The sequence below is a fragment of the Salmo salar genome, chromosome 20, assembly GCF_965601325.2.
Source record: "Salmo salar chromosome 20, fSalSal1, whole genome shotgun sequence".
NCBI lineage: Eukaryota > Metazoa > Chordata > Actinopteri > Salmoniformes > Salmonidae > Salmo > Salmo salar.
The window spans coordinates 19,929,620-19,957,358 of NC_138310.1; the positions used below are offsets into that span (position 1 = coordinate 19,929,620).

General features: G+C 43.9%; 1 protein-coding gene across 9 annotated transcripts; it reads right to left on the bottom strand.

Moving 5' to 3' along the window:
* On the bottom strand, positions 1-27,551 carry LOC106579940 (RNA-binding protein Musashi homolog 1). Of its 9 annotated transcripts, none has more exons than XM_014160358.3 (15): positions 27,362-27,551; positions 26,954-26,994; positions 26,118-26,199; positions 24,830-24,914; positions 9,239-9,280; positions 8,505-8,597; positions 5,304-5,352; positions 4,605-4,687; positions 4,382-4,499; positions 3,619-3,756; positions 2,911-2,967; positions 2,586-2,708; positions 2,334-2,479; positions 1,858-1,903; positions 1-1,640 (listed from the first exon to the last, which is right to left on the bottom strand). In XM_014160358.3, exons 1-14 carry the CDS (start codon positions 27,418-27,420, stop codon positions 1,862-1,864), a joined length of 1,158 nt encoding a protein of 385 aa, XP_014015833.2. In that variant the 5' UTR covers positions 27,421-27,551; the 3' UTR covers positions 1-1,640; positions 1,858-1,861. The 9 variants fall into 9 exon arrangements, with proteins under 9 accessions (XP_014015833.2, XP_014015832.2, XP_014015834.1 ...); XM_014160357.3 differs by having other exon boundaries at positions 1-1,709; positions 27,362-27,550; XM_014160359.3 differs by having other exon boundaries at positions 1-1,709; positions 2,313-2,479; positions 3,619-3,699; positions 27,362-27,549.
* Between the last annotated feature and the right edge of the window lie 188 nt (positions 27,552-27,739).

Sequence of the window (27,739 nt, forward strand, 5' to 3'; positions counted from 1 at the left end):
TAGAATGTTTAAAAATAATTTATTAGGAATTGTAAAAAAATTGAAAAGAGGGTTACAGTGTTGACAAGAACCTTTCAGAGTAAACACAGAGTCCAAAGGCTGCAACACCATGGCAATCAATCAGCAGGCTTAGAAAAATATCAACATCTACAACTTGGTGATAGAAATTGACAGTGCCTCTTGTTCTTAAACTAACCACTAAAGTAAAACACCTTATCTAATCTCCCATTGCAAAAAGGTAACATTTTTTACAAGTATATAGCTTCTTATGAGTTTCATGGCTCCAGTCTGTGTCATCCAGTAGATGTACAGTGTATCTGTCAGTGTGGAGAAGGGGGTTGAGGAGAAATACATACAATCTCATCATGGAAGAGCCTCAGGAGAGTGTTAATTTAGCACTGAAATGAATGAACAAATCCCCTCCACACATCGACAGAGACAAGGAAGTTCATTAACAAACCAAAATGAAGATTATAAATTCACATTTTCCACCAATGTATCCATTCCCTGACAATACATTTCAAAACTAATTCCAGTGTGACCGCATAGCCATACAATGCACAAACACACAAACCCGCAGTCACACAACACAATCTGCGAAAGAATCTAGCCGTGAAATCGTACCATTGTGAAACTGTTTTATGACTGGTTCCTGCATGTTTGTCCTTCATTTTCCTTTACAACCACTACATATTCAAAATTATCATTCTAAAACAACAATAAAATAAGTTCCAAGTAATGATGAAAGAAACCGTTTTAGGCCTACTCAAAAGAGGAATATCCCCACAAGCTTTCTCTCTCCCAGTGCTGATAACGGGTTCCTGCGTGAATTCACAGTATAGGAGCAAACCCTTTCACTCTGACAGACCTGGACCAGTCTCACAACTCAGACAGCTAAAGATTATGAATCACACAAATACACTATGATATGTATCAGTCTGAGTGCCCAACACCAAACAGTATGAATGAAAGTAAAAAAACATCTGCTGAAAACAAATACCATCACTGCCTTCCCAATACCCCTCGTTTTTTGCAGAATCCAAAAGACAGTTATATTTACAATATTTTACAAAGACAAATCTGACTGGAAATAGGCTCATGACTATCAATTTTGTTACTTTTATCATTATTAGTATAACAAATGTTTGTTAAAAACCTACCAAGATATACATTTTTCAACTTTGTAATACATACAAAAAAATTGTATTATCAGCAGTTCTGTATGTACTGAAAGATAAATATACATTTATTCAGTACAAATACTTGCTCCTTCACATATTCCGTACATGGAGATCACTTTTTCTCCCTCACCGCCTCTCAATAAAACACCTTCTTCTGACAAAAGAATCAAATGGAAAAAAATTATAAAAAAGAATTAAGACATACAAGAATACATGACAATTTCCACAAAACAGTCAAATGAAATAAAATAAAAAAGTAGCTAGAATTATCTGCATGTTTTTCTAATACAAGCAGAAATATATATTTTTTAAAGGTTGTTGTTCCTTTCTGCTAACTACAGTAACATGTTAGACAGGAGGGGATGTTAAGACCGAACACAGGAAGTCTGAAGAAAAGAGATCCTCAGTGGGAGGAGGGGCGTGGACATCAGGGATCAAGGGTCAGTGTTCCCACTGCACCTGCAGCATCACACAGCCAGAGAGGAGTGTCAGACCAGTTCAAAGCTTTCCATCTCTCAGTTCACAGCTCTGCAGAGAAATTGAGACAATTTTCATGTGTGTATAGGCAACATTATATTGTTACAATAAATGTACAGTAAATTAGAGTGATTTATTTGAATGGAACATGACTCTTCTGAGTATGTGATGCTGTGGGTGGGTATAGTAGCAGACTCACTCTCTCAGTGGTAGCCGTTAGTGAAGGCCGTAGCAATCAGAGGGCCCTGTAGGGAGCAGTCAGACACAGGAGAGATTAGAGGGAGCGCCCAGTCATCACAACACAACCACCAACACCCTCAACATCACCAACATCATATCACATTCAATAATACAATAACACAACCCTCACCAAATGTGCAAGCAAAATCTGTCAAAATGGACAGTATATTACCCAAGAGCAACATTACTTGTTCCTTTGACAGACAATTCTATGCTCATAACAGACCCCCTCAATGTATACGATCATAACACAGGATTGGACAGTATTGCAAGATGGATCTATGAACATGTGCCAAGATCAACATCTTAAGAGCACTGCTATGTAGCATAGATAGTCTTCCTATGACAAACTGAACAGATAGTATGCAGACACATTTTGCATTTCCAAACATGAATAGGGTCTAAAATACCTACGTGGTAAGGGCTGTGTCTTACCCCCAGACTATGGCCGAACCCAGTGTTTGGGGAGGGGCTTGCAGCGCTGAGGTAACTGCTGACAGCAGACTCCTGATTGGCTGCTGCATATAAGTCTGCCATTGGCCCAGGGCTGCTGAACCCCCCCGAGCGAGAGGGGGCGGAGCCTAAAATAACATACAGATGCAAATAAGTAGACAGACACATAATTAGTTACACAGGAGAAATACTGTACATCAAATTGGCAAACATTTCTCAACCCCTCATACATACCTCTTGCTACTGCTGCTGCCGCCACTGCCATTGGTCCGTATGCCGACAGAGGAATGGCTGACAGGGTAGAGGAGGTACAGCAGGTTTCAAATCCAGCTCGGGCTACAAACAGCGTTGACCTCTCTAGAGGTCAGTCAGAACATGATTTTTACCATTATCCTTGACATCATGTCCACCTCTAACATATGGGGCTACATTACACTGATGAGGGCAAACCCACGACTGTGGTGTGTAATTAGTGTGTAGTAACTGGTGTGTAGCACAGTAAAGGGGTGTGTAGCAGACGGACGGCATGCTGCTTGTAAAGGCCAGAGGAGGGACTGACCTGTGAGCTCAGGGGGGTGTGGTGATGTCAGAAGAGGGGTCCTCTCTAAATGGAATTCTAGAACAGAAACATCAGAGAGTGCGAGGTAAGCAACACACCCATCCACACACACACACACACACACACACACACACACACACACACACACACACACACACACACACACACACACACACACACACATACACACACACACACACACACACACACACACACACACACAACTAGGGAGACACCAAGGGAACACACCAATGAGATGGCGTAAGAGGAAGAAATGAAGAGCGAATGGGAAGTGGCAGATTTACGTAGAAGAAAAATTCAGCTTAACTGGTGGTTCAAGCGCAATACGTTAGGATGGAATAAGAATATACTGCCCCCCACAAACATACCCACTCTTTCTCTTAGGAACACACACAATCACACACAAAGCACATGTAGTCCACTCCCTGATATTTATAAGCAGCAAATGACACTCAGAGTGCATTATGAGCTTCCATGGAGGCTGTGTTGGTTAAAGAGTTTGTCTGTGTTGTGGGAGCTATACACAGTATGACGAGTCTAGACACACACCAAGTGAAAATGAATAGGATCACACAACCATCATTAAATGATTGGACTCCTCTACTACTCTGTGACCGTCCAGGAACCTCCCAAAATGGCCATGATTGACTCAAGGGAGTATGAATGGGTGGAGGAGTAGCTTCTTACCAGGGAATTGATAGGTATATCCAGGGGTGATGCCAGTGTAACTTCGACTAGTATACGTAGCTGTCTGAAACCCTGGGTAACCTATGGCGAAAGGACAGTCATGGGTCTGTGTTTGAGTGAAACAGTGCTGCCCCCTGCCTGTGAAAGAGGATACTGTCAATGTAACAACAGGTTCACAGAAACAATACACTCAATAACATTTGTTATTCTAGATCAGCCAACAGCGTATGCTGTGTACGTATGCTCAGCTCAAAGTTGATCTATCTTAACAACTGTACCCTTGCTTATAATTCCCTCGTCCTGCCAACGTCATTGGGAGTATTGCAGTTCTCAGACTGAACAGTAGATGGTAGTGTCATTACCCCATCTTCAGAGGCATGCTTTAACCACTAAATCCTATTTTATATAGGTATAAATATATATATATATATCTCTCATAAATATCAATATTACATACATACACACATTACTTTTTCCTAAGATCATACAGTGCGCATCAATTCCAGGGTAACTTAAACTAATTTGGTACCACATGTTTTAATAGACTTGGCAGGCTCAAATATGAAATGATCTTACTAAGGGGAGATGATGTTATGAAGAGTATGCTATCTGTCCCCTAGCGGTAGTAACTTCTGTGGTAAATCATCTCCTCATAATATAAAATATGATATTATGAGAGGATGTGTGATGGTATGGGGTAACAGGATGAGGGGCCACATCATCGTCGACATTACTGTCGTCATCCTCGTCACTATGAGTTTACCCAGCATGCCGATGCCCAGCATGAAGGCATCCATGCCGTAGGGCATCACCCGAGAGCGCCCCCTGGCTGAGCCCGTGGGTGACATCACTTCCTTGGGCTGAGCCTTCTTACACTCCACCTGTCATGAACACACACGAGGGGGACAAAACTGTCAACAACCACAACTAACAATTACATTGTGTATTGAATAACGAAGGATTTATTTAAAGCCTTCTTAGCTCACCATTTTGCTGTTTATCTCATGGAAGTGCATCTCACACACTTTCTCCACCACATCCTCATTCTCAAACGTGACAAAGCCAAACCCTGGAGTGGACAAATACAAATAATGTATGTGAGGAGGGTCAGCTCATGAAGTGCTCGGCAACACCATTGATTAAAGCCCATTATTGAACATCTCAAACCCACGTTTGGGGAAATCCATTCTGCTGTGGGGCTAATGCTAGACTGCTAACCACCTCCTGTATTAGGTATTGTAGTAGCCGCTTAGTACGTTCGCACCCTCCCGCCTCTGGGCCGCTGTTCCTGGCTCATCCCCTCCCCCCTCCCTGCTGGCCAGGTCAGCGAGCCTCCCTCCCTCCCAGAGTAAAGCTGGTGGGCTGTCATAATCGATCAGTCCCAGGGTGGGTAGAAGGCGCTTTAGGAGGCTTTATTCTGATCCCCGATTAACAGACTGACTAATTATCCTAGACTTGTTCCTCTCCTCCTACTCAGTTCCTCCTGTTCAGCCTATGAGGAGGAGATAGCTGATAGTTGCTTTATTCAGGAAAAGTATTACTTACCATGATTGTGATATGTGGTTGTCTTACCTAGCTACCTTAAGATGAACCCACTAAATGACTTAAATGTAAAAAAAAACTATTGAGGATATGGAGATGTAAGGCTTAGAGTACTGGACAGAGAGAGGGTTTCTCAGTCTCACCTCTGTGTCTGTTGGTGGTCTTGTCGAACATGAGCATGGCATCATCAACCTAGAGGAGACAGAGTTTTACACACATCACCTCACACAAATGTACGCACGCGCCATATTGTCTGACCTCACCCCTTCTCAAGTTCTCCAGGGAGGCTCAGCAACAGATGGAGAAAAGGGGCAGAGCGAGGAGGGGTGGAGGAGGGGGACAGGTTTCAAAGGAGGGAGGGGAGCACAGTAGAGGAAGAGAAGAAAACAGAAGAAGAAAGAAACATCTTAAGAGGGGACATTAGTGATGCATGGGCACAAGATGGCCGCTAGAAAAGGTTTGATTCACAAACACAAAATCAGAATCACTTCCCTGTTTCTCTTAGTTAGATGTCTTGCCTCTGAACTGCATAGTTGGAATCTCTCTCTGAAAAAGAGGACATAATCCACCCTCGCTCCCCCTACTTTCCAAAGTTTGCCATTCCCATGGCAACTGTGTAAAAAGTTTTCTTAAAAATCTTTATCCGTATCACGCATTATTTGTTGAGAGAGAGAGAGAGAGAGTTTGAGAGAGAGATACAGACATAGATAGACAGAGAAAGAGAGAGGATGTGTGAGAGAGAGAGGAAGAGTGAGAGATATAGACAGACAGATAAGGTACAATAAGTAAGGTAGAAATGTGGGCATGTATAATGTTGGATATGGGGAAGAGGGACTAGGGAGAGAATACAGGTACAGACCATGGTGAGGTAGAGATGGGTGTGTGAGAGAAAGAGAAGTGAAAGAAACAGTATCGTGAGATAGAGGTGGAGACAGAAAATGTGGGACTAAATTGGGAGGGAGGAGAACAGAGAGCGACAAAGAATGGGTGCAAGAGAACAAAGAGGTGTGGAGGCTTTGTCTGTTGGCACAGCCAGCCATAACTCCTATTCTCCTAGTGCCCTCTCTTCCTCTCCCTCTGTACCTCCCTCCTTCATAGTACAGAGGCCCAGGATTCATCTTCAGCTGAACACAGACCAATACATTTCAATACAAAATCTAATAAAAAAAGCAACTGCCAAACACCTAATATCATTCAAATGAACTCCTGAATTAATTGCTAAGTCATATTTTAGTAAAGCAATATGTGTGCTTTCCACATTCAATATCTGATGCCTTTCAGTTTGTAATAAAGCCAAAGGCAGGTGCACATGGTTCCACCACCCATTTGCCAGAGCCACTTATTCACACGCCTATACGGTTCCACGCAGAGCTGACACATTGTGTTAGTCAATGTGCGTGTGTCAGTGTGTGTGTTCGTGCTTGGGTCCACCCTTGGGTAGCTTGCACGAAGAAAGGTCAAGGGTGAGGGAGGAGGGCCTCCAGCCAGGGTGAAAGAAGACCTGTCAGTCTTAGCTCTCTCAAATCCCTGACTCTTTCCACTCTGACATTTCCCTATCACCCCTCCTGTCTCCCTAACCAGGCCTGCCCTCGTTCTAGTCCAAGCACCATGACACAGCAATGGAACACAGACAATGTTGCTCCACAGTTTAGAGCACCAAACTTTAACCAAACTGTATATACTGAATTAGAAGTCTGAATTAAATGCTGAAATCTACAACCTGCAGGATGATAAAACTGTCCTGACACTTCAGATATGTTTTTCACATGTTCCCCACAAGTACCCAGTGCAATTAAAATGTACACAGGTTAAAACATCAATGTCCTCATTTAACTCATCTAACTAAATGTTTCTAAGTAAGTCAATAACTGTCCTTCAAAGCTATATATTGCAAACACGGGACATTTTAATGGTGCACTGGACAATATTCCCCTCTTACCCTCTCTTCCACTGGTCATCCTCCCAGTCATTCTCTCCCCATCCCTCGCTCCACCCCCTTGTCCAGGGCAGGGCAGGAGACAAAAGGTCCAGCGAGGCAGTCTAATCAGAAACTTCCATGGGTGGCTAGAGCTTACATTTCTCCATCTAGCCATCTCTCTCTCCATCTCATTCCATTAATGCAATTTTATGATTGGGAGCGAAGCACTTCATGTACCACTTACGTATGTGATAGATACAGGAAGTAACATTTTAATTATCAAGACTGATTTTAATATTACATAATCACACTGCTCTGACTGACTAATGGTAAACTACATAAATTAGCTTTGCCACAGCCTTTTATTGGGGTTGAAAGCTAATCTAGTTAGCATGCAGGCTCATTGGTTTATATGATTTCCTACTGAATTTGCACCTTACTTGCATAGGTTACTTGCGACCACTATTTCAAGTTGTCTGTTTAAAATAGTTACAATGTCAACAAAAAGTAAGAAAAGTTTGAAGATTCAACAGGAGTAAGAGTGCACCACAATAAATATTGAACTCCTGTACAAACTAGCAAAATATTTGCCTAGCTTTGTTCAAAGACATAACCGTCTCTGCACCCGCTCTCCCTTCTGCCTTTGTTACCTCTTCGTTTATTATCTCTGCTCTGCATTTCAAAGCCCTTGGAATCTATGGTGGGAAGCGTCAAAACTGAGTACAATACGGATATTCAAATAAATATCTATGGATATTCAAATAAAATCAAAGGCATAATTTTGAAGAACTGAAGACAGACTGGAAGTGACACGTATGCTGGTTTGGGTCTGTTTTGACCGTTGGTCAACCAGTGTTATTGTTACAAAACTCCTGGGTTGACGCTCTCCAACCACCCGCCCCTCCCCCCCCCACCCCTCCCCCCCACCCTCAACACAAAACCCCTTGCCCGCTGAATTACTTGGGGACAATGGGCAAGCCGGGTCACCACGGTAACGGACCAGGAGGGGGTTGGGGGTAGGAGCAGCTGTTACATCAGATTAATTCAAATTCTGATAATCCCTCCCCCTTCCCTACCATCACCACACTCACTCCCTCTCCAAAACTTTTTTCTCCCTCTTTTCCCTAACTTAGCCTAATGCTCCATACCTCCGTTCTACCCTCTCTATCCTTCTTCTCCTCCACCCCTCCCACAAGTAACTCTCCTCCCTTCCAAAACAACTCTTCAATTGCACTTCATTTTTACCTTTACCTCAGCAATCAGTTTCATCTGAACAACAAAGACGTGAGACGGGTTGAGGAAAACAGTGGCATGGAGGATGACGCAACGTCACACTCATCTCCACTCCCTCAACACAGTCTGAGACACAGATCCACACACATCTACATCACATTTCAGTAGCTATACTAACTCCCATGCTGCTTACCTTTCCGAACTGCTCGAAATACGCCTTGACATCCTCAATGGTCGTGTTCACGGAAAGACCTCCAACAAAGATCTTCTTGGTCCGAGTCACTAGCTGCAATAGGAAATGGGTCGGTTTATGACTGGATGGAGAATGAATAACTGTGATAACGCCATTGATTAAGATGAACCTTTAACGGTGGCTGTAGTTGGGTAGCCTGGTATTGTGCATCTCTATGATATATTAATTAAGCTGCCAATGGAAAAACCACCAGCAGGCAAAGCTTGAAATTTACCTGAAAGCTCCTAAAAGACCCCTTCGCATGAAAAATAAAGGAGTCAGATGAAATAACTGTGCCCAAGTATTAGCACAAAATGTTTTTAGACTTAATGTTGATATTTATGGCATCACGACCAACATTATTAACATAGTTATTACTCTGTTTATGTAGAAAACTACTACTGCTACCACCAGCTGCATTAATGCCGGTGAACTTGCAGGTTACACGCTCTTATGAATATATAAATGTACATTATTGTGCTGTATAAGGTGTTAACAAAAGCCACTTGATCACACAAGAGTGTACAGATCACATTGATGTCACAGCAGCAGTCATGACAAGGCATTAGGCCAGATAGAATGTGAAAAGCTTAACATAGCAAGCACAGGCTAACCTGCTCCCTCCCAGCAATGCCATTCACACTGGACTCACAGGACTAAGCCCTGATAAACCATCAGTAGACTGGCTCACTCACCTTGGGCTGGGCTCTACGAGGGAATGCAACTTTCGGATCAATCTAGAGGAGGAAGTTAAGAGGAGAAAGGCCGGTTTAGACACACAGCTCCATACAGAGCCCATGAAATCAGGTAAATGTGAACCAAGTCCTTGGTTGTGGTCTCTTTGGTGCCGCTCCTTGCCTCATCCTGTAAGGGTTCCTTATTAACGTGGGTGTCCGGGTTACAATGCTGCACCAGTACATTAGGTCATTATGAGAGCTAGAGGAAAAAGACAACTAGAGGAAAGACCCGAGGGATTGTTCTTTTCACAACGTGGGGCATAGAAGATGAAAAACATTGATGAGTATAACATTTACTTTCCCTCTGAAAGAATCTGCTGGTAGATTTGGAACTAAGAAACTCTCATTTTAACTCCATTGTAACCATAACCCCATTGGCCTAGCCAGGGTTGCTCTCAGTTCTATGAATACTTTTCCAACGCCTGAAGTGCTGGTTTATAGGTGTGCATGTGCAGGTGGAATGAGTGGGAATGTTTTACGGCATGTCTGCCTGCCTTCCACAACCCTCACCTCCTCTCGTCACCAGCATGTGATCTCCTGGAATCTCACACAGGCACTACAATCACAAACACATCTCACCTCCACAAAAAAGGAAGGACGGCGAAAGAGACACAGTAGGTGAAAAAAGGGAAGGACAGCACAGAACAAGAGGAAGATGAGGAAGACGAGGAGGGAGAATGGACTGAGGCAGACAGAGGAGAGAGCCGTCAACCTCACACACTGACAGCACATCAGCCTCAGTTTGTTTGTTTTTCTCACCTGCTAAGACGTTATGATGATTTTGTGAGCCATTTAAAAGCCAACATTTCATAGTGTGTTTATCGCCGTTCTTCCACACAGTTCTTCAGTAAAACGTGGGAGCTAAGCTATCATTAACAGTGCAGAGACTGAAATATTGGACACTAAATTAATATAATGATAATAAATAATAATAACAAAAGCCAAACCATTAAATTCATATATTTCCAATTGACAATATAGTCGTTTGTTCAGATTGGATAAAGAGTAACTACACCATACAAAAAAGATGCAACTATAGAGACTATAGTACAGGAATTAGAGACCTCTATAGTATTAGTCTCTACTGATCTAATAGAACAACTAGAGTATTCCACGCTGTACTATTATGCTACAAGACAGTAAGACAGTACAGTGCTAAGAGCACTATATTAGTCCGTAACCATGACAGGGTAGAGTGGAACTACAGTAGAACTACAGTAGAGAGCTAGTGCCTCTGTGGTACACCACATGCGTTTACCAGAGTAAAGTACAGTGTTATGTCTACGTGTATAGTGTCGACATCACGGCAGGTTCTCCTGAGCAGAGTGAGAAGGCTCCGCTAGACTGAATGGTGTATCGGATGCAGTCTACTGTTTAGTTCTATGGTTGCTAGACTACTCTGATAGTCACCTCCGGTCACCAACCCTCCTGATGTCCAACACTCCTGTGCACATTAAAAAACAAACAAACAGACACACACACAAACAAAATCAACGTACAGCAACCAACACACACCCATGGGGGGAAAATATGGACATTAGACAGGTGAGGGAACTTTTTCATAAAATAATTTTTGAAAACAAAATGAATGACCCGAATAGAGAATTGATTGGAGAAAGTTAAATGCCCCCCTTTTCTATATTTAAGACACAAAGTAAAATACATAACCACAAACTGCAAAACATCCTGCTTTAAATTTTTTTAATGATGACATATTTATTGGATAATGCTAAACGTGGCAGAGGTGTCAGGGAGATAGGCCGTAACCCAGGCCCACCGACTGTCCACAGAGCTGAGCCTTAGAAAAAGGCAAGGAGGCTTATCAAATCAGGACAATCCATTTGACCAATTACAGTCCAACCATGCACTCTTTAAAATAAAGGTGCAAGTTGGAACCAAATAAGGTTCTGGAGAACGATGCTATAGGGGAACCATTTTAGGATTTCTGAAGAACCATAAATGGGATGGTTCTTTGAAGACACATACAAAATACCAAACCAGAAATGTTTCGGATTGAATAGCCCTGCTGTAGTTTTAAGCCTTAATTGCATATTTCCCAGGGTGCCTTTCGAGTGAATTTTAGCGTTACCAGTACACCCCATGACTGTGTTTGGTAGTGACCGAGACATGGCTGTGTTTGGTAGTGACCGAGACATGGCTGTGTTTGTTAGTGACCGAGACATGGCTGTGTTTGGTAGTGACCGAGACATGGCTGTGTTTGTTAGTGACCGAGACATGGCTGTGTTTGGTAGTGACCGAGACATGGCTGTGTTTGGTAGTGACCGAGACATGGCTGTGTTTGGTAGTGACCGAGACATGGCTGTGTTTGGTAGTGACCGAGACATGGCTGTGTTTGGTAGTGACCGAGACATGGCTGTGTTTGGTAGTGACCGAGACATGGCTGTGTTTGGTAGTGACCGAGACATGGCTGTGTTTGGTAGTGACCGAGACATGGCTGTGTTTGTTAGTGACCGAGACATGGCTGTGTTTGGTAGTGACCGAGACATGGCTGTGACTGGTAGTGACCGAGACATGGCTGTGTTTGGTAGTGACCGAGACATGGCTGTGTTGGTAGTGACCGAGACATGGCTGTGTTTGGTAGTGACCGAGACATGGCTGTGTTTGGTAGTGACCGAGACATGGCTGTGTTTGGTAGTGACCGAGACATGGCTGTGTTTGGTAGTGACCGAGACATGGCTGTGTTTGGTAGTGACCGAGACATGGCTGTGTTTGGTAGTGACCGAGACATGGCTGTGTTTGGTAGTGACCGAGACATGGCTGTGTTTGGTAGTGACCGAGACATGGCTGTGTTTGGTAGTGACCGAGACATGGCTGTGTTTGGTAGTGACCGAGACATGGCTGTGTTTGGTAGTGACCGAGACATGGCTGTGTTTGGTAGTGACCGAGACATGGCTGTGTTTGGTAGTGACCGAGACATGGCTGTGTTTGGTAGTGACAGAGACATGGCTGTTGCATTCATTACTTTTCAGTCCTGTGGCCTTCACCAAGTGAGTACTTAGCTGAATATGTTGTCATTAAAATTTAATTATTGAAGACAATACATATTTCATAAGGCCTTCTTTTGAGGGCCTAGTTTTACTCTAATTCAATGGCCTGAAACTCAGTTTATATGCCACGTCAGCCCTGCAAATCATATTATGCTGGTTTGTGAAGTGATGTGCAATTCCTATTGGAATCCAGACAGAGTTGGGATAATAAAAATTCCAAAAATGTTGGATAACACACCACCTGCATTCAGAATGACTGCCAGGGTTAGAAAGACTAAGATATGAGACTACCTTAAATATATAAACTGGAACAACCATAACGGGTGCAATAAGTCCAATAAATACGTTTTTTTTTAAATGTTATTTATATTTCAGTAGCATAAGATTAATTAATCAATCAATGTACATGTAAAAACATAGATATTGACATAAACAACAACAACAACAACAAAAAATCAACCTGCAATAGAGTATGCTGGGTAATATGATAATAATGGGAACACCAACTGTTCTGCCTGCGGCTATGGAACCCTGACCTGTTCACCAGACGTGCTACCTGTCCCAGACCTGCTGTTTTCAACTCTCTAGAGACAGCAAGAGCGGTAGAGATACTCTCAATGATCGGCTATGAAAAGCCAACTGACATTTACTCTTGAGGTGCTGACTTGTTACACCCTCAACAACTGTGATTATTATTATTTGACCATGCTGGTCATTTATGAACATTTTAACATCTTGGCCATGTGCTGTTATAATCTCCACCTGGCACAGCCAGAAGAGGACTGGCCACCCCTCATAGCCTGGTTCCTCTCCATGTTTCTTCCTAGGTTTTTGCCTTTCTAGGGAGTTTTTCCTAGCCACCGTGCTTCTACACCTGCATTGCTTGCTGTTTGGGGTTTTAGGCTGGGTTTCTGTACAGTACTTTGAGATATCAGCTGATGTAAGAAGGGCTATATAAATATACTGCTCAAAAAAATAAAGGGAACACTTAAACAACACAATGTAACTTCAAGTCAATCACACTTCTGTGAAATCAAACTGTCCACTTAGGAAGCAACACTGATTGACAATACATTTCACATGCTGTTGTGCAAATGGTATAGACAACAGGTGGAAATTATAGGCAATTAGCAAGACACCCCCAATAAAGGAGTGGTTCTGCAGGTGGTAACCACAGACCACTTCTCAGTTCCTGTGCTTCCTGGCTGATGTTTTGGCCACTTTTGAATGCTGGCGGTGCTTTCACTCTAGTGGTAGCATGAGACGGAGTCTACAACCCACCCAAGTGGCTCAGGTAGTGCAGCTCTTCCAGGATGGCATATCAATGCGAGCTGTGGCAAGAAGGTTTGCTGTGTCTGTCAGCGTAGTGTCCAGAGCATGGAGGCGCTACCAGGAGACAGGCCAGTACATCAGGAGACGTGGAGGAGGCCGTAGGAGGGCAACAACCCAGCAGCAGGACCGCTACCGCCGCCTTTGTGCAAGGAGGAGCACTGCCAGAGCCCTGCAAAATGACCTCCAGCAGGCCACAAATGTGCATGTGTCTGCTCAAATGGTCAGAAACAGACTCCATGAGGGTGGTATGAGGGCCCGACGTCCACAGGTGGGGGTTGTGCTTACAGCCCAACACCGTGCAGGACGTTTGGCATTTGCCAGAGAACACCAAGATTGGCAAATTCGCCACTGGCGCCCTGTGCTCTTCACAGATGAAAGCAGCTTCACACTGAGCACATGTGACAGACGTGACAGTCTAGAGACGCCGTGGAGAACGTTCTGCTGCCTGCAACATCCTCCAGCATGACCGGTTTGGCAGTGGGTCAGTCATGGTGTGGGGTGGCATTTCTTTGGGGGGCCGCACAGCCCTCCATGTGCTCGCCAGAGGTAGCCTGACTGCCATTAGGTACCGAGATGAGATCCTCAGACCCCTTGTGAGACCATATGCTGGTGCGGTTGGCCCTGGGTTCCTCCTAATGCAAGACAATGCTAGACCTCATGTGGCTGGAGTGTGTCAGCAGTTCCTTCAAGAGGAAGGCATTGATGCTATGGACAGGCCCGCCCGTTCCCCAGACCTGAAATCAATTGAGCACATCTGGGACATCATGTCTCGCTCCATCCACCAACGCCACGTTGCACCACAGACTGTCCAGGAGTTGGCGGATGCTTTAGTCCAGGTCTGGGAGGAAATCCCTTAGGAGACCATCCGCCACCTCATCAGGAGCATGCCCAGGCATTGTAGGGAGGTCATACAGGCACGTGGAGGCCACACACACTACTGAGCCTAATTTTGACTTGTTTTAAGGACATTACATCAAAGTTGGATCAGCCTGTAGTGTGGTTTTCCACTTTAACTTTGAGTGTGACTCCAAATCCAGACCTCCATGGGTTGATAAATTGTATGTCCATTGATTATTTTTGTGTGATTTTGTTTTCAGCACATTCAACTATGAAAATATAAAAGTATTTAATAAGACTATTTCATTCATTCAGATCTAGGATGTGTTATTTTAGTGTTCCCTTTATTTTTTTGAGCAGTGTACATTTGATTTGACCAACACTGGCATTCTTTTACACAACTGAGTGTTAATTTAACTCTTTACGGTGTTAATGTAACTCTTGAATCAACACTAGAAATGTTACACTGAAAGATCCATATTAATCACAGATGGGGTGATCCCACCTGACATCTTCCCACTCTCCCTTCATGCATCCCTTCCTCGCTCTCCTCGACTTCCTCACTTTACGACTTCCTCACTTTCTCACTTTACCTCAAACCCTTTTCTAAACCATGATGACAGAGTGCAACATCACTCCGATGGGAGTAACCTTAAAACATAATACAATAATTCTCCGTAGATAGGATACTCAAGTCACTAGCAGACAAATAAAAGTCAATTAAAAAAGTCCTTCTGAGTGGACCTCCCTCCATTCTTGTCCTGGAGCAGGTTAGTCAGTCACAGCATGGTCAATTCTTTCGGTTGCCACTAGAGAAGGTTTCTCTCTCTACTGTCTAACAGGACAGCCTGCCTGCGGCTGTGAGAGAGAAGAGAGGGGGCAGGGTGTTCTCGCTCTAAACTAAAGCCAATCCTATTCACCATCCCACCCCTGCCGTTGGTCACTGAGCCTTCTCCACCACAGACACACACTCTAAAGCTGCAACAGAGCACCGGCCACGCAGAGCACAGTCACACCCTGTTACCAACCACACTCAGCCATGCTCCATCCAGCTGACAACACATGGATCTAATCTATTACTGCTCTAGGTTTTTATAGGAGGTTAAACTGTCACCTAGTCTGGTATCCCAGGAATGATCATTTTCAAAGATGCTGGTTTGTGTCCAATCTCTTTGGAGGGAGGTGTCATGGAGACAAATCTCTCTCTCTCTCCCTCCCTCCCTCCCTCCCTCTCCCTCCCTCCCTCTCCCTCCCTCCCCTCCCTCCCCCCTCCCTCCCTCCCTCCCTCCCCTCCCATAAAGCTCTCCACCCTAACAATGGCTCTCTCTCTCTCTCTCCCATAAAGCTCTCCACCCTAACTATGACTCTCTCTCTCTCCCATGAAGCTCTTCATCCTATGACACTCTCTCACTCTCTATCACACATAAAGCTCTCCACCCTAACTACAACTCTCTCTCTTTCCCATAAAGCTCTTCACCCTAACCACGACTCTCACTCTCTCTCCCATAAAGCACTCCACCCTATGACACTCTCTCTCTCCCATAAAGCTCTCTACCTATGACTGTCTCTCCCATAAATTTCTCCACCCTAACTACGACTCGCGCCCTCACATAAAGCTCTCCACCCTATGACTCTCTCCCATAAAGCTCTCCACCCTATGACTCTCTCGCTCTCTCCCATAAATACAGTGAGGGAAAAAAGTATTTGAACCCCTGCTGATTTTGTACGTTTGCCCACTGACAAAGAAATGATCAGTCTATAATTTTAATGGTAGGTTTATTTGAACAGTGAGAGACAGAATAACAACAAAAAAATCCAGAAAAACGCATGTCAAAAATTTTATAAATTGATTTGCATTTTAATGAGGGAAATAAGTATTTGACCCCCTCTCAATCAGAAAGATTTCTGGCTCCCAGGTGTCTTTTATACAGGTAACGAGCTGAGATTAGGAGCACACTCTTAAAGGGAGTGCTCCTAATCTCAATTTGTTACCTGTATAAAAGACACCTGTCCACAGAAGCAATCAATCAATCAGATTCCAAACTCTCCACCATGGCCAAGACCAAAGAGCTCTCCAAGGATGTCAGGGACAAGATTGTAGACCTACACAAGGCTGGAATGGGCTACAAGACCATCGCCAAGCAGCTTGGTGAGAAGGTGACAACAGTTGGTGCGATTATTCGCAAATGGAAGAAACACAAAAGAACTGTCAATCTGCCTCGGCCTGGGGCTCCATGCAAGATCTCACCTCGTGGAGTTGCAATGATCATGAGAATGGTGAGGAATCAGCCCAGAACTACACGGGACGATCTTGTCAATGATCTCAAGGCAGCTGGGACCATAGTCACCAAGAAAACAATTGGTAACACACTACGCCGTGAACCACTGAAATCCTGCAGCGCCCACAAGGTCCCCCTGCTCAAGAAAGCACATATACATGCCCGTCTGAAGTTTGCCAATGAACATCTGAATGATTCAGAGGACAACTGGGTGAAAGTGTTGTGGTCAGATGAGATGAAAATGGAGCTCTTTGACATCAACTCAACTCGCCGTGCTCGGAGGAATGCTGCCTATGACCCCAAGAACACCATCCCCACCGTCAAACATGGAGGTGGAAACATGATGCTTTGGGGGTGTTTTTCTGCAGGGCAACTTCACCGCATCAAAGGGACGATGGATGGGGCCATGTACCGTCAAATCTTGGGTGAGAACCTCCTTCCCTCAGCCAGGGCATTGAAAATGGGTCGTGGATGTGTATTCCAGCATGACAATGACCCAAAACACATGGCCAAGGCAACAAAGGAGTGGCTCAAGAAGAAGCACATTAAGGTCCTGGAGTGGCCTAGCCAGTCTCCAGACCTTAATCCCATAGAAAATCTGTGGAGGGAGCTGAAGGTTCGAGTTGCCAAACGTCAGCCTCGAAACCTTAATGACTTGGAGAAGATCTGCAAAGAGGAGTGGGCCAAAATCCCTCCTGAGATGTGTGCAAACCTGGTGGCCAACTACAGGAAACGTCTGACCTCTGTGATTGCCAACAAGGGTTTTGCTAAGTCATGTTTTGCAGAAGGGTCAAGTACTTATTTCCCTCATTAAAATGCAAATCAATTTATAACATTTTTGACATGTGTTTTTCTGGATTTTTTGTTGTTATTCTGTCTCTCACTGTTCAAATAAACCTACCATTAAAATTATAGATTTATAATTTCTTTGTCAGTGGGCAAACGTACAAAATCAGCAGGGGATCAAATACTTTTTTCCCTCACTGTATCTCCACCCTAACTACGACTCTTGCTCTCTCCCATAAAGCTCTCCACCCTAATTATGACTCTCTCTCTCTCCCATAAAGCTCTCCACCCTAACTCCGACTTTTTCTCTCTCCCATAAAGCTCTCCACCCTAACTACGACTCTTGTTCTCTCCGATAAAGCTCTCCACCCTAACTACGACTCTTGCTCTCTCCTATAAAGCTCTCCACCCTAACTATGACTCTTGCTCTCTCCCATAAAGCTCTCCACCCTAACTACGGCTCTTGCTCTCTCCCATAAAGCTCTCCACCCTAACTACGACTCTTGCTCTCTCCCATAAAGCTCTCCACCCTAACTACGACTCTTGCTCTCTCCCATAAAGCTCTCCACCCTAACTTTGACTCTCTCTCTCTCCCATGAAGCTCTTCATCCTATGACACTCTCTATCACACATAAAGCTCTCCACCCTAACTATGACTCTCTCTCTTTCCCATAAAGCTCTCCACCCTAACCACGACTCTCGCTCTCTCTCCCATAAAGCTCTCCAGCCTAACTACGACTCTTGCTCTCTCCCATAAAGCTCTCCACCCTAACTACGACTCTTGCTCTCTCCCATAAAGCTCTCCACGCTAACTACGACTCTTGCTCTCTCCCATAAAGCTCTCCACCCTAACTACGAGTCTTGCTCTCTCCCATAAAGCTCTCCACCCTAATTATGACTCTCTCTCTCTCCCATAAAGCTCTCCACCCTAACTCCGACTTTTTCTCTCTCCCATAAAGCTCTCCACCCTAACTACGACTCTTGTTCTCTCCGATAAAGCTCTCCACCCTAACTACGACTCTTGCTCTCTCCTATAAAGCTCTCCACCCTAACTATGACTCTTGCTCTCTCCCATAAAGCTCTCCACCCTAACTACGACTCTTGCTCTCTCCCATAAAGCTCTCCACCCTAACTACGACTCTTGCTCTCTCCCATAAAGCTCTCCACCCTAACTTTGACTCTCTCTCTCTCCCATGAAGCTCTTCATCCTATGACACTCTCTATCACACATAAAGCTCTCCACCCTAACTATGACTCTCTCTCTTTCCCATAAAGCTCTCCACCCTAACCACGACTCTCGCTCTCTCTCCCATAAAGCTCTCCACCCTATGACACTCTCTCTCTCTCTCTCTCATAAAGCTCTCCCCCCTAACCACGACTCTTGCTCTCTCCCATAAAGCTCTCCACCCTAACTATGACATGCTCTCTCTCTCCCATGAAGCTCATCACCCTATGACACTCTCTCTCTCTCTCTCTCTCTCTCTCTCATAAAGCTCTCCACCCTAACTACAACTCAATCTCTCTCCCATAAAGCTCTCCACCCTAACTACAACTCTCTCTCTCTCTCCCATAAAGCTCTGCACCCTATGAATCTCTCTCTCTCCCATGAAGCTCTTCACCCTATGAATCTCTCTCTCCCATTAAACTCTCCACCCTATGACACTCTCTCCCAAAAAGCTCTCCACCCTATGACATTCTATCTCGCACTCCCATGAAGATCTACACCCTATGACTCTCTCTCTCTCCCATGAAGATCTCCACCCTATGACTCTCTCTCTCTCCCATGAAGCTCTCCACCCTATGACACTCTCTCTCTCCCATGAAGATCTCCACCCTATGAATCTCTCTCTCTCCCATGAAGCTCTCCACCCTATGACACTCTCTCTCTCTCGCACTCCCATCAAGATCTCCACCTTACCTATGACTCTCAGTCTCTCCCATAAATTTCTCCACCCTAACTATGACTCGCGCCCTCACATAAAGCTCTCCACCCTAACTACGACTCTCTCTCTTTCCCATAAAGCTCTCCACCCTAACTATGACACACTCTCTCTCTCCCATGAAGCTCATCACCCTATGACACTCTCTATCTCTCTCTCATAAAGCTCTCCACCCTAACTACGACTCTCTTTCCCATAAAGCTCTCCACCCTAACTACGACTCTCTCACTCCCATAAAGCTCTCCACCATATGACTCTCTCTCTCCCATCAAGCTCTTCACCCTATGACTCTCTCTAATCTCTCCCATAAAGCTCTCCACCCTAACTACAACTCAATCTCTCTCCCATAAAGCTCTCCACCCTAACTACGACTCCCTCTCTCCCCCATAAAGCTCTCCACCCTAACCACGACTCTCGCTCTCTCTCTCCCATGAAGCTCTTCACCCTATGACTCTCTCTCTCTCCCATGAAGCTCTTCACCCTATGACTCTCTCTCTCTCCCATTAAGCTCTTCACCCTATGACTCTCTTTCTCTCCCATGAAGCTCTTCACCCTATGACTCTCTCTCTCCAGTTAAACTCTCCACCCTATGACACTCTCTCCCTCCCAAAAAGCTCTCCACCCTATGACACTGTCTCTCTCTCATAAAGATCACCACCAGATGACTCTCTCAATCCCATGAAGCTCTCCACCCTATGACTCTCTCTCTCTACCATACAAATCTCCACCCTATGGGACTCTCTCTCTCTCTCTCCCATAAAACACCCCACCCAATGACTCTCTCTCCCTCCCATAAAGCTCTCCACCCTACGACACACTCTCTCCCATAAAGCTATCCACCCTAACTATGACACTCTCTCTCCCTCTCCCATCAAGATCTCCACCTTACCTATGACTCTGTCTCTCCCATAACTTTCTCCACCCTAACTATGACTCGCGCCCTCACATAAAGCTCTCCACCCTAACTACGACTCTCTCTCCTTCCCATAAAGCTCTCCACCCTAAAAATGACACGCTCTCTCTCTCCCATAAAGCTCTCCACCCTATGACTCTCTCTCTCCCAAAAAGCTCTCCACCCTATGACATTCTATCTCACACTCCCATAAAGATCTCCACCCTATGACTCTCTCTCTCCATGAAGCTCTCCACCCTATGACTCTCTCTCTCTCCCATAAAATTCCCCCGATGACTCACGCTCTCTCTCTCCCATAAAAATATCCACCCTATGGCACTCTCTCTCTCTCTCTCCCATAAAGCTCTCCACCCTATGACATTCTATCTCGCACTCCCATAAAGATCTCCACCCTATGGCACTCTCTCTCCCATAAAGCACTCCACCCTATGGTTATCTCTCTCTCGCTCTCTCTCCCATGAAGCTCTCCACCCTATGGCTATCTCTCTCTCTCTCCCATGAAGCCCTCCACCCTATGGCTATCTCTCTCTCTCTCTCCCATGAAGCTCTCCACCCTATGGCTATCTCTCCCATAACTCCCCACCCTATGAAACTCTCTCTCCCATAAAGCTCTCCACCCTATGAAACTCACCCTCCCATAAAGCTCTCCACACCAACTACGACTCTCACCCTCTCTCTCCCATAAAGCTCTCCACCCTAACTACGACTCTCTCTCTCCCATAAAGCTCTCCACCCGATGACTCTCGCTCTCTCTCTCCATAATAATCTCCACCATATGACATTTTCTCTCTCTCTCCCTCTCCCATAAAGCTCTCCATCCTATGACATTCTCTCTCTCCATAAAGCACTCCACCCAATGACACACTCTCTCTCCCATGAAGCTCTCCACCCTATGACTCTCTCTCTCTCTCTCCCATAAAGCTCTCCACCCTATGACACCCTCTCACATCAAGATCTCAACCCCAACTATGACTGTCTCTCCCATAAAGCTCTCCACCCTAAATAGAACTCTTGCTCTCTCCCATAAAAATCGCCACCCAAACTACGACTTTTGCTCTCTCCCATAAAGCTCTCCACCCTAACTACGACTCGCTCTCTCTCCCATAAAGCTCTCCACCCTTTCTACGACCCTCTCTCTCTCCCATAAAGCTCTCCAACCTAACTATGACTCTCTCCCTCCCATAAAGCTCTCCACCCTAACCACGACTCTTGCTCTCTCTCTCCCATAAAGTTCTCCACCTTAACTATGACTCTCGCTCTCTCTCTCCCATGAAGCTCTCCACCCTGACACACTCTCTCCCATAAAGCTCTCATTCCTAACTACAACTCTCTCTCTCCCATAAAGCTCTCCACCCTATGACTCTCTCTCTCTCCCATAAAGCTCTCCACCACATGACTCTCTCTCTCCCATAAAGCTCTCCACCCTATGAATCTCTCTCTCCCATAAAGCTCTCCAACCTAACTATGACTCTCTCTCTCCCATAAAGCTCTCCACCCTATGAATCTCTCTCTCCCATAAAGCTCTCCAACCTAACTATGACTCTCTCTCTCCCATAAAGCTCTCCACCTTAACCACGACTCTTGCTCTCTCTCTCCCATGAAGCTCTCCACCCTATGACACTCTCTCTCCCATAAAGCTCTCATTCCTAACTACGACTCTCTCTCTCTCCCATGAAGCTCTCCACCCTATGACTCTCTCTTTCTCCCATAAAGCTCTCCACCACATGACTCTCACTCTCCCATAAAGCTCTCCACCCTATGACTTGCTTTACTGCTTTAATGGCATGGGAAACATATGTTAACATTGCCAAAGTAAGTGAAGTGGATAATAAACAAAAGTGAAAAACAAAATTAAGAGTAAACATTACGCTCACAGAAGTTCCAAAAGAATAAAGACATTTCAAATGTCATATTATGTCTATATAAAGTGTTGTAACGATGTGCAAATAGTTAAAGTACAAAAGGGAAAATAAATAAACATAAATATAGGTTGTATTTACAATGGTGTTTGTTCTTCACTGGTTGCCCATTTCTTGTAGCAACAGGTCACACATCTGGCTGCTGTGATGGCACACTGTGGTATTTCACCCAGTACATATGGGAGTTTATCAAAATTAGGTTTGTTTTCGAATTCTTTGTGGATCTGTGTAATCTGAGGGAAATATGTGTCTCTAATATGCTCATACATTTGGCAGGGGGTTCGGAAGTGCAGCGCAGTTTCCACCTCATTTTGTGGGCAGTGTGCACATAGCCGTCTGCCTACGGTGGCCTTTCTCAATAGCAATGCTATGCTCACTGAGTCTGTACATAGTCAAAGCTTTCCTTAAGTTTGGGTCATTCACAGTGGTCAGGTATTCTGCCACTGTGTACTCTCTGTTTAGGGCTAAATAGCATTCTAGTTTGCAGTTTTTTTTGTTAATTCTTTCCAATGTGTCAAGTAATTCTCTTTTTGTTTTCTCATGATTTGATCTAATTGTGTTGCTGTGCTGGGGCTCTGTTTGTGAACAGACCCCCAGGACCAGTTTGCTTAGGGGACTCTTCTCCAGGTTCATCTCTCTGTAGGTGACGGCTTTGTTATGGAAGGTTTAGGAATCGCTTCCTTTTAGGTGGTTGTAGAATTTAACGTCTCTTTTCTGAATTTTGATAATTAGCGGGTATCAACCTAATTCTGCTCTGCATGCATTATTTGGTGTTTTACACAGAGGATATTTTTTCAGAACTCTACATGCAGTCTCAATTTTGTGTTTGTCCCATTTTGTGAATTATTGGTTGGTGAGCGGACCCCAGACCTCACAACCGTAAAGGGCAATGGGTTCTATAACTGATTCAAGCTTTTTTTTTGCCAGATCCTAATTGGTATGTCGAATTTTATGTTCCTTTTGATGGCATAAAGGCCTTTATTTCCTTGTCTCTTAGCTCGTTCACAGTTCTGTGGAAGTTACCTGTGGCGCTGATGTTTAGGCTGAGGTATGTATCGTTTGTGTGCTCTAGGGCAACGGTGTTTAGATGGAATTTGTATTTGTGGTCCTGGCGACTGGACCTTTTTTGAGCACCATTATTTTTGTCTTACTGAGATTTACTCGCTCTCTCTCCCATATAGCTCTCCACCCTAACTACGACTCTCCCTCCCTCCCTCCCTCCCTCCCTCCCTCCCTCCCTCCCTCCCTCCCTCCCTCCCTCCCTCCCTCCCTCCCTCCCTCCCTCGAGTGGTGTCCTCTGTAGTCTCAACTCATTTTCCTTGTGTATATCTGTAGATATGTTGAGATGGTGTACCTCTCCAAACACAAAAGGGAAGAAGGAGCCTCAGCACATTTCAATACACTGACCTACCCCCAACCATCACCACTCCCACCCAGTAAGGGGGAACTCAGCCATCCCTATGACGACCAACTGGCAGCATTGTTCCCAAACCAGCCCACATTCATTAATAACAAAACCACACAACCCCCAGAGTTTTAAAAAAGCAAGTTATACACACTCCCTCATGCATATGTACACATAGGAACAGGTTGTCCGAAACAATAGTGCATTCTTTGATCTGGCTAACGGAGTTCTGAGATTTTCTTTTGTTTTCCCACAAGGGATCATAATTCCCCTCCATATGGTAGTGGTTGTTCTGACACTCCATCCCTATTGAATAGCACCGATATGACAATGTTGGGAATATCACCATCTTGTCCCAACTACATGAACACCTGTAGCTTACTAGTTTCAGGGTGCAGAGGCACAAGTTAATGAATTGATGTGTTTAAATAAGAGAGTTATGGAGGTAATTTTCACCCTAGGAACAAATTACTTGCGAACTGAAGTATAAAACAGCATGCAGAACATTTGACGATGAGTTTACACTTGCTATGAAGCAGAAACTGTGCAATTGAGCACAACCCTGTCTGGGTCCCCCAGTTTCCATGGCAATTGACACTGTGTAACGCTTTCTTGACCGTTTCACTGTGGGAGGGTAAGGGAAAGAGAGAGCACATTCTGTAGCCAAGTCTATTCCTGAACTTTACTCCATGGCTCAACATGTAGTTTTTAGACCCCATTTTAAGTGTCATGTGTAAAGAACACTTGTAAATCATATTGGGAAAAGCAATACTCATAAGTATTTTACTAATAGCATAGTTTAGTAGTCTAGATTCAATTAAAGGCAGCTATGGTAACTTTAACAGTGCCATATAAAGGCAATAATATATCTACATTTACTTAATTTTGTATTTATATTTGACTTATTTCCCAGAGATAATGTAATAACTTTACAAAAGTAAAGAAAATGTAGAATATGTCTAAAAGACTTAAAATTGATAAAACTACTACAGACATATGAAATATGGTTTTAGTTAGTTCTTGAGAACAGAAAACATGTTTTGGAGTAGGCTTTTGGGTAAAAATAGAAGTGATAATATTAGAAAAGTATTCTAGTCTACAGAAATACTTTAAGTGGATTAATAACTCACTGTTTTTGAATCCAACTCATGCCTGGTTACTGCCAAAACTGAATCCACACCGGCCTGGTCAACAAACGTGACAAATCCAAAACCCCTGCAAATAAATATCAGCATATACAGTGCCTTCAGAAAGTATTCATACCCCTTGACTTTTTCCACATTTTGTTGTGTTACAGCCTGAATTTAAAATGGATTAAATTGAGATTGTCACTGGCCTAATACCCCATAATGTCAAAGTGCAGTTATGTTTTTAGAAATGTTTTGAAAAATAATTAAACATGAAAAGCTGAAATGTCTTGACTTAATAAGTATTCAACCCCTTTTTATGGCAATACAACACATTACTGAGAACCACTCTTCATATTTTCAAGTATAGTGGTGGCTGCATCATGTTATGGGTATACTTGTAATCGTTAAGGACTGGGGAGTTTTTAGGATAAAAAAAGAAACGCAGTGGAACTTAGCACAGGCAAAATCCTAGAGGAAAACCAGTTAAGAACGAATTCTTATTTACAATGACGGCCTATTCTGGCCAAACCCTCCCCTAACCAGGACAACGCTGGGTCAATTGTGCGCTGCCCTATGGGACTCCCGATCACGGCCGGTTGAGATAAAGCCTGGGATCGAACCTGGTTCAGTCTGCTTTCCCCCCAGACACTGTAAGATGAATTCACCTTTCAGCAAGACAATAACCTGAAACACAAGGCCAAATCTACACTGGAGTTGCTTACCAAGAAGACGGTGAATGTTCCTGACTGGCCGAATTACAGTTTTGACCTACATCTGCTTGAAAATCTATTACATGACCTGAAAATGGTTGTCTAGCAATGGTCAACAACCATTTTGACAGAGCTGAAATAATTTTGAAAAGAATAAATATTGTACAATCCAGGTGTGGAAAGCTCTTAGACACTTACCCAGAAAGACTCACCGCTGTAATCACTGACAAAGGTGAGTCTAACATTTGGGGTATGAATACTGAATGAGATATCTATATTTTATTTTCAATAAATGTGCAAAAAAAAATTTCATTATGTGACATTGTGTAGATGGGTGAGACAAATCTATTTATTCCATTTTGAATTCAGCCTGTAACACAAAATATGGAATAAGTCAAGCGGTATGAATACTTTCTGAAGGCACTGTAAAATAAATAAAACACAAAGAAAGTATGGACACATAATAATCATGTGAATTAAGTAGGCCTATGTAATCACGAGCAGTTTAACTGGTGTGATGTGTCTGAGCGGGCTTGGGCTTTTCTGATAGGGCGCTGCGCCACGCACACCCCCCTCACCTAGAGCGCTTGGTAACTGGATCCCGCATCACCATGCACTCCTTCACCTCGCCATACTTGCAAAAGTACTCTTTCAATCCCTCTGAAAGAAAGAAGACCAACAAACTGAGATAAACTATTTGTTTTGTATGTCGGTTGCATAAAGCAGGTGGTGTGTGACGCTACAGCCTACTATGGTAGAATTGTAGCCACCATTGTTCAACTTTCTGATGGTCGCAGTCTGTGATTCGGTTCAAACGTCAACAATGTTAATGTCCAGTAATGAGAACATAAAATAAGGAATATTTCAAGTTGACCATGACAGCCTATACAGAATAGGATATATTTCGGTTATATCAACATACATACTGCATAAAGAGAGTAAACTATGATACAATATCCAATGACAGAATCAAGACAAAACTCATCCCTCAAGGAATGCAACGATCTTTCTTCCTGCGATGGGCTCAATTATTGTCTTGAACAATAGCTTATTGCCAAAGTAAAGATTTAGGGCCAGTTATAGTTTTGTCTCATTTCTTTAGCATTGGTTCATTTTCATTTTGGCATTCTGTATTATATCCCCCTGTATGGTAGGTTACTGATCTGTGTTGAATGAGGGACTTTGATTTTAGCAAAGGACCTCTGATTGAATTTACCTAGATGCCAAGCGAGTGTAGCACAACTGATTCATCACTTTTAGAAATCTTGAATCAAAATTTAGCCTAGAATTTAGGCTAATAGCTACAGATTATTATTTCCTACTCTCACTGTGACTTTAAAAACACATGACTGAGAATTACATACGAGAATAAACGGCTGATAAAAGTTTGATGGAGTTTGGAGAAAAAGCTCACCTTGTGTCGTCTGCCAGCTGAGACCGCCTATGAACATTTTGCTAAAAGAAATAACACGTAAGTGAAAATGCACATTAAATAGGCCTACGTAATATGTAAGCTTTGATGTTTGGTAAACAAGGGCAGTTCAATCATTTAGACATGTCGACCCGTTACAGCAATATTTAACTCGCTAAATATAAATTATAACACCGTTATTGAAGCCTATATATAACTTAGCTGTTCACAAAAATACTATGAATGGGCGGTCTCTCTTTGAAGATGAGAAGCCCATGGACCAACAACACAAAAAGTGCGAGTACGCTCTCCGTCTCAGTAAAATAGGTAGTTTCTCTCAACTCCCGGGTTTGTCTCGGAGGTGTATCGATCTCATGACTAGGTATAGCCGACTAAGGAAGGTAGGTTTACCAGGGGTCGTGAGGGGAGTCCGTGGAGGACAGGCTGCTCTGGCTCCCTTCCGTATCCATTTCGTGCCGGTGTGTTCAGACTGTACGGTATGGAAAAACAGACAGAGTGGAGAGATGGGGCGGGGGTTTGGCCAAGGTTTAAGGGGGGAACGGGCTGTTGCAGAGAGGAGGGACGAGTGCATTTGGCTCAAGGAGAGGTGGTCGACTCCTCCTTGTGCTGTGCCCGCGTGTTCCTCTCATCCTAGCAGTACGCACATTTTACGCATGCTTATAAATACAAAAATGTGTTACAATTTGTAAAATAAACAAATAGAGATATCAATATGTATTTTAGTTTGGGTAAATGATAATACTGTATGAAATCATTAGAATTATCATT